Below are 15,768 nucleotides of genomic sequence, written 5' to 3' on the forward strand. Positions count from 1 at the left end.
TCTATGAACTACTTATATTATTCATGTGTTTTGCTCAATTTTCTGTTGGATGGATGGTCTTTTTTTTTAATTTGGAAGAGTTCTTTTATATATTCAAGAAATTAGATTTTTGTTATATATGCTGCAATCATTTGGTATCTCAGCTTGTCACTTGTGCACTTATGTCTTTGTATAAGGTGTTTTTTTTTCCCATGGAGAAATTTGAAATATTTTTGAGATTAATTTTCTCAATATTTTACCTTTATAGCTTTGGGGAGTTGTCTTGCTTAGACTGGCTTTCCCTATTCCAAATTTAAAAAAACTATATTCTCATGTTCTTTTTCAATACTTCTACAGTTTCATCTTTGATGCACCTGGAATTCTTTCGCACATAGAAGTAGAGATCCACATTCACTTCTTTTCCAAATGACCAGCCAGTTGTCCCTATACTCTTTACTGAATGTTCTGTGTAATTTAAAGTCCTGGACATTTCCCAGATGTCTATATTCTATCAAATTTTACCAATAATAGTGATGGCCCAGTGCTGGCTTATTTCGCTTTCGTTTTTCTTTGTGTTGACATAAACAGAGGTTGACATCAAGCCAGTCACTTTTTCCCTTTCCTGATAAGAGACTAGATTTCAGAAGGGTTACTAAAAAAATTGTCTAATGATCGAAATCTTTGGAGACAAAAGCCTTTTCTTTCTTGCTCAATATTCCATCATATGGGTGTATCAAAAATGATATAATCATGTCCCCTTTGTGGAATATTTAGGTGGTTTCAAATTTTAGCTGTTTAAATAATACCATTCTTTTACAGTTGCCATAATTCCCTTATAAAATATTCATAGAAATGGGATTACTGAGTCAAAATGTATGAATATTATTGAAAACTGAACTGTTTTCCAGAAAGCCCCCATCAATTCTCCTTCCAGCAGATTATGTTTACCTGATGAAACCCACCACCCACATTTATTTAGCTCCTGTATGTTGGGCATTTTTCTTTCACAATTTCATTGAATGTTCACAACAATCTGCTATAGTAGGCAGGACAATTCTTGTTTTATAGGCGAATTAACTGAGGCCCAGAGAGAGGTAATCAGTGCAAGGCAGAACTGGAACCCAGGTTTTTCTGTCTCAAATTCATGCTCTTTTTTCTCTGTTTTGTTTTATTTGATTTTGGACCCCATAGAGGATTACATTAAATGCAGTTCTCTGTTCATGATACATTTTCTTCATGAGCTGCCTGTGTGTTTCTCAGTTCCTCACATTTGTGATCTCATTCTGCTATGTGCTTATGGGATGACCCATATGAAATTGTCAGTATCCAAGCTTTTTTTTACCTGCCAACATGGCAACTTCATATGGTTCAGCCTAGTATGCCCAGTGTTCATCACATGGTAGTCACTAATTCATATATATATATGAGTCTTATTCTTGTCTGTATGACCAGCACTCATGTTTGGGACTCAGGAAAAGTAAACAGGATCAATGAAAGCTTATCTATAATGGAAATGAGGAAAACTCTCCTATTTTGGACCATTCTGGTAACTTAAACCACTAGGGCTTCTTGATCTGGACTCCTCAGGCTGCACTGAAGGTTTAGGAACGTTACTCAATGGAGGCTGACCCTCAGGAGCATTCATAGAATCATAATATTTCAGTATTGGAGGAATTTCATGTTTTTCACAGGGTGAAAACGAGACCTTGAAAATTAATTGCTAAAAATCCTATTACTATTTGTTCACATTAGTAAATATACAACCATACCAGATTTCAGATAGCCTGTCTTGTTCTCAATATACATTGTTCTGAAAAAATTTATTTCAATTAATTTTAATGTTTATTATTTTAATCTGATATAAAAGTTTGCACATTTAATACGCATAAATACAGGATCACATCTACCTACACACATTCACATATTATCTCTTCCTATGTATTGAAAACTGTGAGTTAATACCAATACTTCCAATTCCAATACCGCACCACAGGGTTTTCTTCCTTTCCCTTTCCTTCCTTTCTTGATTTGAAACTTCTTTTCCCCACGGTGAGAGACTTGGCTCTACTATCCTTAATCATATTTAGACTCCCATCTAAGCAGCCATGCTTCCGCCCCTTGGATGCCTTGCCCTACCCACTTGACTTGCCCAAGGCCACTGTAGGGCAAGCCCTCTTCAACCCTCTCCTGTTTCTACAGCCTCCTTCCCTGCGGGGTGGCTAACATCCTGCTCTGGACCACCAGGTGTAGGTGCTTAGTTTGTTCTGTCTGCACAGCTACAGCCTTTAGGACTGAATACTTTAGGAATGACAAACAGGTGGTGATAAGGAAAACTGTGCATTTTGAATAGCCATTGTGCGTCTTTTATTTTATCAAGATCTTTACTCACGTCTTAATACTTCAAGTTTCATAGAGCTGGAATTATTGGATGAAAGGGTTTTTTAAGGCTTTAAAAAATATTATCAATCTGCTCTCAAAAAGGTTGCCCCAATTTACAACCTCATCAGCACCATCCGTCTTCCTATACCTTCGTCGGTAGATCAGAAGTATTTTCCAGTTTCTTAGGCGCAAGGAGTCTCTAAACAAGTTATCTATTCCTCCACACTGCCTTTCCTTTGGATGAGAGAAGGGGTCCTTTTCCTATTTTATTTTGTTATTTAATCTCTGTCAAGTAAAACAGCCCGGAGGACTCCAGTCACCCCAGAGGAGGAGGCAGCACGGTAACCCTGGCGGAGACAAACTCACCTCTGCTCCCGAAGTGTACGAGGATGCACGCAGGACCTCCTTTTCCGATGGGTCCACCTGGGTGCCTCCGGCCGGTAGAGGGCGGTGTGGAGCCCGCGCCGGACTCCGCCTTCAGGGCTGCTCGCCGCGCCCCCGTGACGTATTTCCGCGTCATCTGCCGCCGAAGTCTGCTCGCATTGGCTGCCTGCGAGGCAATTGGGGCGGAGCCTAGTAGGTTCGTGGGGAAGGCAGCGGTCCCCTTTCTCGCCCCTCCCCCACTCTCCAGTCCCTCCCAGGGACCGCTGCGCGGAGCTACTGGGGAGGGCGGCGGCGGCTGCACTTTTTCGGGCTCTGGTTGGAGCGGGGTTCTGGTGCGCGAGCGGCGGAGCCACAGGAGCCCGAGGGACCGGTTGACTGTGGGAGAGAGGGAGGAGGGAATATCGGGCTGCCGAACTGCGCCTGCTGAGAAGCCCTTTCGTTCTCTGCGCGCCGAGCCGAGCCCCGGGCTAATAGGGCGGGGGTCCCGCCAGACCGCCACCGGCCCATCAGCGCTGACTGGACCGCACGCCGCCCCCCCAAAGACAGCCGCCAGCTCGCGGCCCCGAATTGGTTCCGCGCTACGGACGCGGGACATTGCAGAGGGAGGAAGCAAGAGGGGCCGCCTTCCTCTCGGAGTTGGAAGCGCCTTTCCCAGGTTCAAAATGCCGAAGAAGAAGCCGACGCCCATCCAGCTGAACCCGGCCCCAGACGGCTCCGCGGTTAACGGGACCAGCTCGGCAGAGTAAGTACGGGGTGGGCGGCGAGCGCGGGGCTGGACTGGGGAGGCCCCCGCTGGGGTGCAGAAACAGAGCGGGTGTGCACCGCGCGCTGGGCTCAGTTCGAGTTCTTCACGTACGTCTCGGGCTGGCAGGGGCGAACTCCTGGACGCCGAGGTATTGGTGACTAAGCACTGGTTGTGCTCCTGACTCAGACTAGTTAGTAGACCTAGCGAGTCTCGATTTTTTCCCTCCTTTTCCGACCTTTTCAGTCACCCCTGGCCACAAGAAAATAAAAACTGATTCTTCCACCGCTCGTCGTCAACTGTTTTATAAATGTGATTCTCTGGGATTCTGGTCTGTAATGGGGAGAAGGGACAAATGTCTTGGAAATAATGAAGATCGCCTCTGCTTCTTTGAAATCGGCCCAGAGTATGGAGTGGAGTTGGGAGCAGCTAGCAGCATCCTCGCTTTGGTGCCTGACACCTGTGGGCCAGGAGTGCCTTGTTGCTGGCCCCCTGCCTGGCCAGCGGGGGCGAATGTACAGCGGTGGCTCTTGAATTGCCGACTTGGGGGTTCCCGGTCCTTGCCCTTCTTCCTGGAAACTATCTGGTTTTACAGGGAGCGGCTTCCTCTTCATCTGACTTCATTCATTTATTCATTCATTCATCACATCCCTCCTCACCTTGCCCTTGAGCCCTAAACTCCTGACCTGAGATGTGAACACCATCGCCATGGAAACTTCACACAAGGTGCTCCATGTTTATAGCTTCCAGTGTTGTTCAGGAGCCAACACATCAAATAATGATAAGATTGTTTTATGGGGGTTTCTGAGTTCCCACAACTCTTTGGGGTTTGGGGTAAGAGCCAAGAAAGACTGCTGGGGGAGAGAGACCCTGCTAGCTGGAGGATTTGGCTTTTGATCTCTTACGGGAACACTGGAGACTTTAGGAAGCTACCTAATGAAATGAGTAGGCCGGGACCTTCTGCCCTTTGGTGATGACTGTAACCTTCCTCTCTGGATTTTAATATTCCAGGGACCTGTTGGCTTGGCGAATGTCTATTCTCGTAATGATTATGAGGCCATTGGTGAACCTGTGGTGTGAGCTCAGCCAATTTCCTCACACCTGCTCCCAACAAACCCTCTTCAATACTGTAGTGTCTGTTTTGCATGTTATTGACTTCTACAGGTCAGAGTATTGGTCTGCAAATACTCGTTCAGTTTTAGTTTGTAAGAATTTTATCCCCTTAAAATAGGCTGAAAACCCCAGAGACGGGATTCCTTAGTAACCGTCACTGTTTTCAGGTCATACTTTTGACCTTATGTTTTTGTCACAGTGGATTCTGGCTGAATGTTGTGGCCTAATCATCCTGCTCGTGTTTGATTTGGAGGAAGGAATTAAGTGGAAGTGTCTGTTGTCATTCTGTTAATTGTGACACCACAGCTGTATTCTTGTAAAAGGGAGACATTTCTTTAACAGAAAATAGTCCAGGAAGGAAAAAAAGAAAGTGCCCTAGAGGCAGTGGCAGAAACATTTGTGGACTGGGAGCATTATAAAATCTGGGTGGTTAAGAGGTTGAACTCGGAAGTCAGGCTAAGTTGGAAGCTTGCTCTGTTACTTGTGGTTTTGTGACTTTGGACAAATCTTTCTAAAGCCTAGGTTTCATTTTTTCATCTGTGAAAATGGGGTTAACGATAAAACTGATTTAGGGTAGTTTTGAAGATTAAATAAGCTAATACATAGTAAATCTTCCATAGGTGTTAGCTGTTGGTACCTTCGTTACTGGGTACATGTTGAGAAGGCTGAAGGAAACTGGAAGGTAATTTTCATTCCTGGTGGTGAATTCCTGGTGTGTATTAAGGTGCCTTTGCTTCTGGATAAATGACTCCCCCTTGCTTAATTTTCTGTGCCATTTGCATCTACCTCCATGACTCATTGCTGTGTTACAGTAGGAGGCATCTCTGTGTAGGCTGCCTGATACAAACAGGGACTGCCCCACTACACTTCCTGGCACTAACAGGGGGAGAGCTGTACACATCTTCATCTTTACCTTCAAGAGTGTTTCTCAAGCAAAGCTACTGTTCTTGTGATTTCTGTAATTAGGCCAGGGCACAGTGCTGAACCTATTGTACAATGTAAACTAAAGAAGAAAAAAAATTAATTGACAGTGAAAAACTGTTGATACTACATTGGCAAGGTTGATTCTCCTCTGTGGCTCCCTGGTCCCTTGGGATTTATGTCTAATATAGCACCCCACTCAGATCAAGCTGAGTTATATGGGACCTGAAGTTTATGCAGGTTCTGGGAGAAGAAAATGAATGCAAAAATGCTTATTTTGCGAGTTCTGCAAAAACTTGTGATCATATTGCAAGACTGCTAAGTGTTAGAATGAAATAAATTAGAAATAAGATCATATTTCCCTGTTAAAAGCGTTTTCATGGACCTATTGCAGTTAGAATAAAGTCCAAACTTCCTATATTGGGCTATGAGACAAGGGGTGATTTGCCCAATCCCTCCTCCCCCCACCAATCTCTTTATTCACATTTCCTGCTGCTTTTTTTTTTTTTTTTTTCTGCCACACTGGTCCTCTTTCACTTCCTCCAGGGGATGGTCTTCTTGCACCAGGCCCTTGCACATGCTGTTCCTTTTGCCTGGACTGAATCATCCTTTCCTCTTCCCAAGCTAGGAAGGAAGCAGTCTTCACCTCTCTTAAATGTCATTTCCTCAGAGATGTTAACAGACCACCTAGTTTAAAGTAGATCCCTTTTTCTCATGTCACCTCATGTTTAAATGACACTCATTCACTGTCTATAATTTTTTACTAGGGTATTTTAAATATCTATGGCTTCTTTACACCATAAACTATAAGCATAGTGCTGCCATTTTTTGATTCACTGCTCTGTAAGTAGTATTTAGAATACAGCGCCTGTCACATAACTGTACCAGTGCCTGTTGAGTGAATCAGTGAGTGAATGAAGTTTGTAATGTTTGTGCAATATGTTTAACAAAACTTTTTGTAACTTTTCTTTTTTTCTTTGATTTTCCCTTTTATTCTCATTTCCCCATCCCCATTTTCTTTTCTTTCATAGGTACTACTCACCTACTCTATGGTATTTAATAGATTCTTATAATTCCATCCATTCATTGGATATATGTGTACCTTTGGGAGGTGGATAATACTGTTTTGTGTATTTCTGTGCTTAGAGTGCTGGATGCTATTGTGCTACTATTCAGCCTTAAAAAAAAGAAGTTCCTGCCATTTTTGACAACATACATAAACCTGGAGGACATTAGGCTAAGTGAAATAAACTGGGCACAGAAGGAAAAATACTGCATGTTATCACTTACATATGGAATCTAAGAAAGTGGAGCACACAGATGCAGAGAGTGGAAGGATGGTTATCAGGGGTGGAGCGGTGGTGGAAATGGGGGACATTGGTCAGGTGTACAAAGCGCAGTTGTGCAGGATGAGTACGTCAGAGGTCTGATGGAGAGCACGGTGACTGTGGTTAATATGCTGTACCAAGTACCAGGGATGCACTGAGAGTAGATTTTAGGTCTCTCACCACACACAAAAATTGGTTATGTGAGGAGATGGATATGGCCAACTAGCTCGACTGTAGTAATCATTTTACTGTATATGTGTTTATCAAATCACCACCTTGTATATCTTAAATATATTCACTTTTATTTAAAATACTATTGTACTATAAGCCTGCATTAGTCAGGATAAACTAGGTTATGTTGAGGTAAAAACGACAAAATCTTATTAATTTAACACACTTGCAGGTCAGTGGGAAACTTTGTTGATTGGATTCCATCAGTGACCAGACTGATGGCAGTACCATTTCCAAAATATGTTTATGTGGGAAGGGAATCTTGAGAACCACGTTTTGGCTCTTAAAGTCTCTGCCTGCAAGTGGCACTTGTCACTTTTGCAACCACTTCATTGGCCAAAGCATATCACATGGCCACTCTGATCTTTAGGTGGTGGTCTTCTTGGAACCAGGATATTTGAACAGAAGCAGTGATCACCCCAAACTTTTATTTGAGTGTCTTACCTTTTAATTTTAAAAACCAGATAACATGTTTCTGAGCTCTCTATTCGTAATGCTTTATTTGTACCTAGCTCATTGTTTCTCTTGGTGGCAGAGCAGCCAGTCATGTGCATGTGCCACATTTTACTTACTCCTCTGGGATTAGACCGCTTTGTTGTTTCCAGCTCCTTGCTGCCTCAAAGGGCGCAGCTATGACTACCTTTGTACCATAGCTCCTTTTGGATCCTTGTGACAGAGTTCCCTTTGGAATGTTTGGCCTTAGGCAAGTCCTTTGTACTTTTTGACTTTTAGTGTCCTTGTCTGTAAAGTGGAGATAATAATTGACAAAATCTTTACCTTAATGGCTTATAAGGCCCTATCGAATCAGATCTTTTGTTTTCTTCCACTGTTCCTTCACTCATGCATTCTGTTTAGCCACACTGTTCTCTGTGCTGTTTCACAGTAGGGTGGGCCCATTCCCATCTCAGGGCCTTTGCATTTGCCATTCCCTCCACCTGGAATACCCTTCCAGATACCCACGTGACTTGCTTCCTAACTTCCTTCAGACCTTTTGCTCAAGTGTCTCCACACAGAGGACAACCTGATCACTATCTAATATAACACTTCCTGTCATTCTCTACTCCTTTTTCTTTGCAGTATATTTCTTTATAGCACTTGCCAGTAACCAGCACTGCATTGTGTACAAGTATTTATCTGCCCCATCCCAACTAAAATGTAAGCTTCCTGAGGGTGGAGGCTTGGCTTTGTTTCTTGCTCAGTGTGTAGAACAATATCTGGCCCTGTTGATTAAATATTCCTACCTTAAAGGAGTATTGTGAAGATTAAATACTTTGACATCTATAAGGTGCTGAATAAACAGGAGGGTACATTACTTGGCTTTGGTGGCATCTATAGACTTTGGAGTTTAAACGGTTTCAAGGTAACCCTGAAACACTCAGACTTACTCAATCTCTGTATTCAGAGCATAGTTTATAGCATGAGCAAATCAGCCAGGCTTGTAAATGGCACACATCTGTTAGAATGTGAGGCCTTTAAGGAAGGGAACACAAAGGTTGTGATAAGCTGATGTTCTCTTTTGGGGGCAGGGAGGGCTCTCTAATGGTCTTTTCATGATAACTAGGAGCTTTCGAAGTGGCTGTAACTGATTTTGTAGTTTTGAACTTGGATGCTTCTACTAGTTTGTTGCTGCAATAACTAACAGTGGTGTTGTCTTTTGAGAACAGTTTGTGGTGAAAAGTAAGTCCAGCTGAAGTCCATGTCTTTGGGAAGAGTGTCTTTCCTTGCAGCAGATAAAGGAATGGCAAAAGATTCATAATGATGACTTAGCCCATGACAAGATGTGCATGGAGCTCTTATTTGAACATAAACACTTACAAAATTCTACTTTCATTAATTTACACATTTTGAAAGAAAGGGAGAAAATACTTCAGTAGTAGAGCAGCTGTACCCTTCTAGTTTGATTTTTCTGTCTTTCCCAACTCACCTGCGTTGGTCCACGCTGAGCATCCCTTTGTGCTCCTCTTGGTCTCTGCATACTGCTTCTTACCTCTGCCTGGTCTTGCTCACATAATTTCCTTTGTCTGGAATGCCCTCCTCTGCTTTCCTGTGTGATTTTATTTCTATTTTGGACTTGCCACCATACTGTAGCTTCTGTGAGAGCAGGGACCATGACTGTCTTGTGTACTGGTACTTCCTCAGCATCCGGCATGGTGTCTGGAATGAATGAATGTGACCCATCTTTCAAGACATAGCATAAATCTCATCTGAACATCAGTTTTCCTCATCAGTAAAGTAAGAATTATTATATTGGGTTGGTCAAAAAGATCACTTGGTTTTGGTAGGTGGCTCTAGTAGTGCTTAGTTGTCTTTAGCTTCATCTGAAACAATTTTGTTAGATTGTATTGTGACAGCTGTTGTGTCAGTGTGCATTAAAAAGGCAAATCATGCCCTGGCTGGCGTAGCTCAGTGGATTGAGCACGGGCTGGGAACCAAAGTGTCCCAGGTTCGATTCCCAGCTAGGGTACATTCCTGGGTTGCAGGCCATAACCCCCAGCAACTGCACATTGATGTTTCTCTTCTCTCTCTCTCTCCCTCTCTCTCTCTCACTGTATCTCCCTCCCTTCCCTCTCTAAAAAAAATAAATAAATAAAATCTTAAAAAAAAAAGACAAAATCAAATTGGTGAATTTTTGTGTAGCTATTTTAACATTGAAGATGGAAGAAAATATGCAACATTTTGTCATATTATGCTTTATTATTTCAAGAAAGGTAAAATACAGCTGACATACACAAAAAGATTTGTGTAGTGTATGGAGAAGATGCTGTGACTGATAGAATGTGTCAAAAGTGGTTTGTGAAGTTTCATGCTGGAGATTTCTCGCTGGATGATGCTCCATGGTCGGCTAGACCAGTTGAAGTTGACAGCAATCAAATCGAGATATTAAATGAGAACAATCCATGATATACCATGTGGGAGATAGCCGACATATCAGAATATCCAAATCATTAAAGTTATTGGTGAAAATGAAAAATGTGTCTTTTATTTTATGGAGAGAACTAAATGGCCTTTTGGCCAACCCAGTATAACAAACTCGTGAGGGGAGGTGGGCAGGAGAGCATCGTCTGAAACAATGTGTAAGAAAGCACTTTATGGTTGCCGGAGTGCCACCTGAATGGGAAGTGTTGTTAAGGGTGCCAGCTGTGATTTCTTCCTTCTCAGAAAGCTGACTCTTGCCCTTTGTTCTATACCAAATTTGCAAATGTTAATAAATCATGTTGATTGGACATTTTATATGCTGTCCATCCTTTAAAATCTAACCCAGTCCTGCATCTAATCAAGCTTTGAAATCTAACTTCCTATTTACAGCAAATACAGGGACAGAGAAACAAGTTAAATGATACCAGGAGAACACAATCAGACCAGTCCAGGATGTGGAACATTCACAATCTCTTTAAAAAGTCAGTGGCATAGGGAAAAGCCTGGGTAGGAAATAGGTACGGGTGCTGTTCTAGAATAAGAGGCTAAGGAACATGCCAACTAAATGGAATGCATGAACCTTAATTGGGTACTGCGTCAAAAATTGAAATAGCTATAAAATGCATTCTTGTGTCAATTAGGGAAATTTGAATAGTTATTGTTATTTTTAAGACAATAGTATTATGACTGCAGGAGAGTGTCGTAATAAGTGATGCATGAAGCTTAGTTTGAAATGGTTTAGCAAAAAATGCACTTACAGTGGATAAAGCAAATGGGGCAGATGTTCACAATTGTTTATTTAAATTGGTTAGTTTATGAGTTTCACTGTTTTAGTCTTTCTGTCTTCCTGTGTGTTTGGAAAAATTCATAATACATTCTTTTAAAAGTACCCAAAGAACAAAATTCATCCTAAGTGTTATGCCCTTCTTAATTAACCCATATTTCTCTCATTTTGAACATCTGGCCTAACATTGTATAGTAAACAAATGCAGTATCATTTTTAATCATAAATGCTTTCTTGATTATTAGGAACCATACTGTTTTGGACCCTGGGTCTTTTAAAACTATTGATACCAAGTAAATAATTTTGGTAGAGTGGGCCAAAGCCAAAATAATGTTTTAAACAAACAACTTCTTGTAAGCTTTTGTCTATATGAGTTGGTAATTATTTCTAGCACATCCACAGGAAGCACAGGTCAAGCAGTGGTGAATCTTTCTGACATGCTGAGAAAACAAATCTGGAGAACCTGCAGGCTGGGAAGATGAGGTGAGCCTAAGAAGAAAGCCCTAGGTTTTGTTCCTGTTGTTTTCCTTCCAGAGGCTGCCAATTTTGAAAAATCATCCTGGCCTCTTAGTGATACTTGATTGTGGTTTTACTTGACGTCCTGTGTCCTGGTTCTGTTGCCTAAAACCCAGAACCCTTTGGAGGCTTGCAAACCTGTTTGCAAAGTTAACACCTCCCACAGTGAATGGTGTTTTGTTTTCAAGTAGCAGGTGTTCTCTGAATCCCAGAGCAGGGTCGACTGCTAAAAATGCTGCTCCTGCCTCCAGTTTCTTTGGGGTAGATCCCAGGGCATCCTACTTTGATGTCAGCAAGGGAGTCAGATTAAGAATAGGTTACCTGGGAGTTGAAGAAAAAGTAGACAAGGATTGGGTGACCTCTTTTCCCCTCATCCTTTCTTTGAATATTTGCCTGCTTAAGCACAAGTTTCAAGAAATTCGAATATACAAATACCTTTTAAAGAAAGAACCTACAGACATTAAATGTTCCAGTTTAACTTTTGGTTTTTCCGTATGTACATATTTGAGAGTTGTGATCACTCGATGAGGCTTCCACTCCCTCCCCCGCTCCCCTGCCCCTCCATGCTTTCCCAGTTTTTTTTCCATGTCCCCCCATTCACAATACAGACCAGGCAGAGGGCCTGGGCTGAGGTGTATATGGGGTGGGTTTACTCTGCTTCCTCTTTCTGTGCAGGCGGTGTAAGAACACAGTCTGTGGTAAGCACCAGGAGGCCTCTTTGCCAGTTTTTACATGGGGACATAATCCTCATAAATCCTTGTTGTTTATTTTTGGGCGAAGAGTAGAATTTGATAGGGTCTGGTTTCACAAATGACACTTTGTTAATAATTTAGGTGGCTTCCACACTTTTCTATTTATTGATACTCTTGTAAATGTTTTAAATCAATTTATTTTATTCTGCTTTTAGATTACTTCATACACAGAATCAGAGGCAATGAACCGTGTTACCACTTTTGTTGCACATTAACAGAATATGTTCCAAAAATATACAACTAACTTACAATGTATATTTCAACTGTTTCCTTAAGATTCAGGAAGGTTTTTTCTTTTTTTGTTTAGTGTTTTTTGGTAGTTTAATAGGCAGTACAAGGGCTCCTTTAAAGGTTAACCTGCTTCACTTAAAGAGTTAGCCAGATTGTATTTTTGAAGTGGGATTATTTTTCTGTATTTCACCAATTCAGTTTCATATGTAGTGACTGCTCACTGAATGTCATTCACTGTGCTGGAAGCTGTAGGTAGGTGAGTAAGGCTATTTTTTGCCTCCAAGCATCTTAAAATCTCACATAGGAGGAAGAGGTTGCAGTTGCAGGGGCGCAAGAAGGAAACAAGTGGCTGTAGAGTAAGAAAAGTGCCCTAAAGAAGAGGTACAAAGAAAGTACTGTCGGAGCTCATTGAGAGGAGGAAGATGTACATGCAGTGGAAGAGATTAGGAGAGCCTTCATGGAGGAGATGACATTTGAGCTAGGTCTTGAAGGATGGCTAGGATTTCCATGGGAATGTTTGGGGAGGGAGGAGGCAGGAAGAGAGTGAAAACGAGCCACTTTATACAAGTGGGAAAGCTGGGGATGCGTGGAGGAGCCAGCTGGTAGCCTAGTGTGCCTGGAGCATCAGTGCAGGGCGCAGGAGATGAAGCTGGAGAGGTAGGTGGGACAGTCTTGTGGTGCTGGATGGACATTCTAAAAAGTTACATGTAAACTTTTCTTACCCGCTATTTTTAAAAATATGTCAATAGTTTTCATATGCTTTGTATTTTGGGTTTTTTTTCCCCCCTTAGGTTATATCTTTTGTTAATCCATGTACTGTATAATTACTTGTTTTCTGGCTTATTGAAGCAGTAGTTCAGTGTGCTTTGTATTTTGAAGTTTTATATATTATGTGGTTACTACGTTGCCCCATTGTGATATTTTCCTTTTATGTTGTATTACTTAACAAAAAAAATTTTTTTTAGTCTTCAAAAGCATGTCTTTTTTATGGAGTAGCTTACTTTTCTTTAGTATTTAGACCTTTATTGTCTCTTCATAACTAGCAGGAGTACGTGGCTTCATTTTCTTCCAGCCTTTTCTCTCCCTTAAATGGTTAACTTTTTGTCCCATGTGGAGTTAATGAATTAATGTGCTTGGCATGAGGTATGGGTCTAAGTTAATTTTTCTCCACAAGGAGTTCTAGCATCTTACTGGAGTTTATTAAACATGATTTATTTATCCATCTGTTACAGTTTCAAGTTTATCTTTATTTGGTCTTTGTGACATCTTGTTCTATTTCTAAAATTTCCTTTTAACTTTTATGCAGTTTTGGTAGTATTGTTTTTTAAATTTGATAAGGTTAGGTTGAAACTTTAAAAATTTTCATGGTATACCTTTCCATTAATGTTTCTTGTGATAATGTTATAGTTTCTTCTGAATAATTCTCTTGTGTTCTGAGTTAGTATTTCAGATATTTAATATTTTGATGCTGTTGTAATTGAACCTTTTAAAATTTGTTTTTCTGCCCTTGCCTGTGTGACTCAGTCGTCCCATGGACTGAAAGGGCACTGGTTCGATTCCCAGTCAGGGTACATACGCAGTTTGCAGTCGGGGCGTGTATGAGAAGGCAACCATTTGATGTTTCTCACACTGATGTTTCTCTCTTTCCCTTGCAATGGGAAAAAATGTCCTTGGGTGAAGATAAAATTTGTCTTTCTATCATCACTAGGGTTCGATTTGTGTGAATTATTTATTTCCTGCAGCTTTGTTAAGTTTACATAGTATATCTAGTAATTTTTGATGGAATATATTTGCACTTCTAGATTTACTAGTGTCATCTGTAAAACACAAATTTTCCTTTCAACACCTTTTATATTTTATAGTTGTCTCATCTTTAATTGCTCTCAATAGTAGTTCTTGTGTTCCAAGGGAACAGTATCAAGTATAATGAAGCTTCCCAAAGACCTTCTGGGCCAAGGACTTCTGCTTTTCCAAGGAGCCATGAATGTAGGAAGCAGCTGCCTGGCTTTAGAGAAGTAGAGCCTTTTAGGGTGAGATGGGACTTTATAGGCCCTGTAGTTGAGTTCGTGAGACCATTCCCAGAGAGGGGAAGGAACTTGCTGGCAGTTCACACAGCTGAAGTGGAAAGAGATGTGGGTGAGCTTTCACCCCCACTTGCTTTCTTACGGTATATGTAATACATGTTTCATTTGGGATATTTACTTGGTTTGAAAATTTTCCCAGTTTTACCCAATGCTGCATTTTAGTAACCTTATCCAATTATCCTAAAAATATTTTTTTTAAAAAAAAACTTCTTTACTTAAAAAAAATTAAAGATTTTATTTGTTTATTTTAGAGAGAAGGGAAGGAAGGGGGAAGGAGAGAAACATGGATGCATGAGAGATACATCAGTTGTTTGCCTCTTGCAACCCCCAACTGGGGACCTGGCCCACAGCCCAGGCATGTGCCCCGACTGGGAATCAAATCGGCAACCTTTCAGTTCTCAGACCAGCACTCAACCCACCGAGCCACACCAGCCAGGGCTAAAAGCATCTTTTCAAGTAATAATCTGAAGCTATGGAGAAGATACCTCTCTATTACCATTTCCCAGGTGTTTGAGGGAAAAGGGAAATAAGGAAATGGGGAGAGGAAAGAATATTTTAGTCTAGGATCCTTAGTAGGGGGGGCCTATTTTTAAGCTTCAAATGATAGTTTCAAAAGCAGTGGTTTTCAAAATAACCACAGACGAAAGTCCCCTTGAAATGAATGCCTTTCTGGAATTGACCTATTTTGAGTTTAACTGTTACCAGGAAAGGTTCAGAATCTTGAATGCTCTTAAGAGCACAATTGAGTTAGGCGAATGAGTGATCCACTTAGATTCAGGTTAAGTCTTGAAATTTGGGGAGTTGGGTGAAGATGACTTATTGTGCCATATTTATAGGTTTGTCATGATCCAGGTTATGTTTCCTCTTTATTGAGTTAAACTTACATATCCAGGTTAGTTCTGAAAAATTAGATGAGAATTTCATTATATTTGAGAGTCTAGAGTGAAAATTATTTGCACTGTTTGATTTCATACATCCTTCAATAAATAGTCATTCAAGAATGTCCTTGTTGGGGGAGGCCTCAGAAGTTTGCATGAACTCCAAGCTAAATGTAAACCTTTGTCTAACGGCTTACTCAGATCCAGACTGAAATCCTACTGAGTGCCAGCCTGCATTTCAGTCCACCTCTCCCTTGATGCCTCTTTTCTGCTCCTTCTCCTCCCCATGCCCTGCCTCAGCCCGTGGAATGGTGGGGAAACGAGAGCAGATTAACATTCCGACAGTTATTAATAATAGAAAATTTATCCTGCTTACCTTAGCCATTTGTGTTCACTTGTGTAAACTTGGTCATTTAAACCATGGAAAGGTTCCATTTACCAAAGGAAGGACCAGTAGAACATTTGGACCAGGCTCTTAACACATTATATTAATTTAGATAGAGATTATAATACTTATATTTACTGGAGTA

The 15,768-nt window shown here is 41.2% G+C and overlaps 1 protein-coding gene and 1 non-coding gene across 3 annotated transcripts in view; one reads left to right on the plus strand and one right to left on the minus strand.

The window, feature by feature from the left end:
• Positions 1–2,956: 2,956 nt before the first annotated feature.
• Positions 2,957–15,768, plus strand: part of MAP2K1 (mitogen-activated protein kinase kinase 1) — an 82,750-nt gene continuing 69,938 nt past the window's right edge. The window contains exon 1 of one of the 2 annotated variants that reach the window (XM_028505981.2): positions 2,957–3,484. In XM_028505981.2, the coding sequence (XP_028361782.1) occupies positions 3,405–3,484 (80 nt within the window). In that variant the 5' untranslated portion in view covers positions 2,957–3,404. Of the gene's footprint in view, positions 3,485–12,904; positions 12,934–15,768 lie in introns of those variants that run through there. The other variant, XM_036009444.1, reaches the window with a different exon arrangement.
• On the minus strand, positions 11,877–12,008 carry LOC114493696. The gene has a single exon (XR_003684305.1). It is a non-coding gene; the product is annotated as a small nucleolar RNA SNORA51 (small nucleolar RNA).

Source organism: Phyllostomus discolor, chromosome 1, assembly GCF_004126475.2.
Source record: "Phyllostomus discolor isolate MPI-MPIP mPhyDis1 chromosome 1, mPhyDis1.pri.v3, whole genome shotgun sequence".
NCBI classification, from domain to species: Eukaryota; Metazoa; Chordata; class Mammalia; order Chiroptera; family Phyllostomidae; genus Phyllostomus; species Phyllostomus discolor.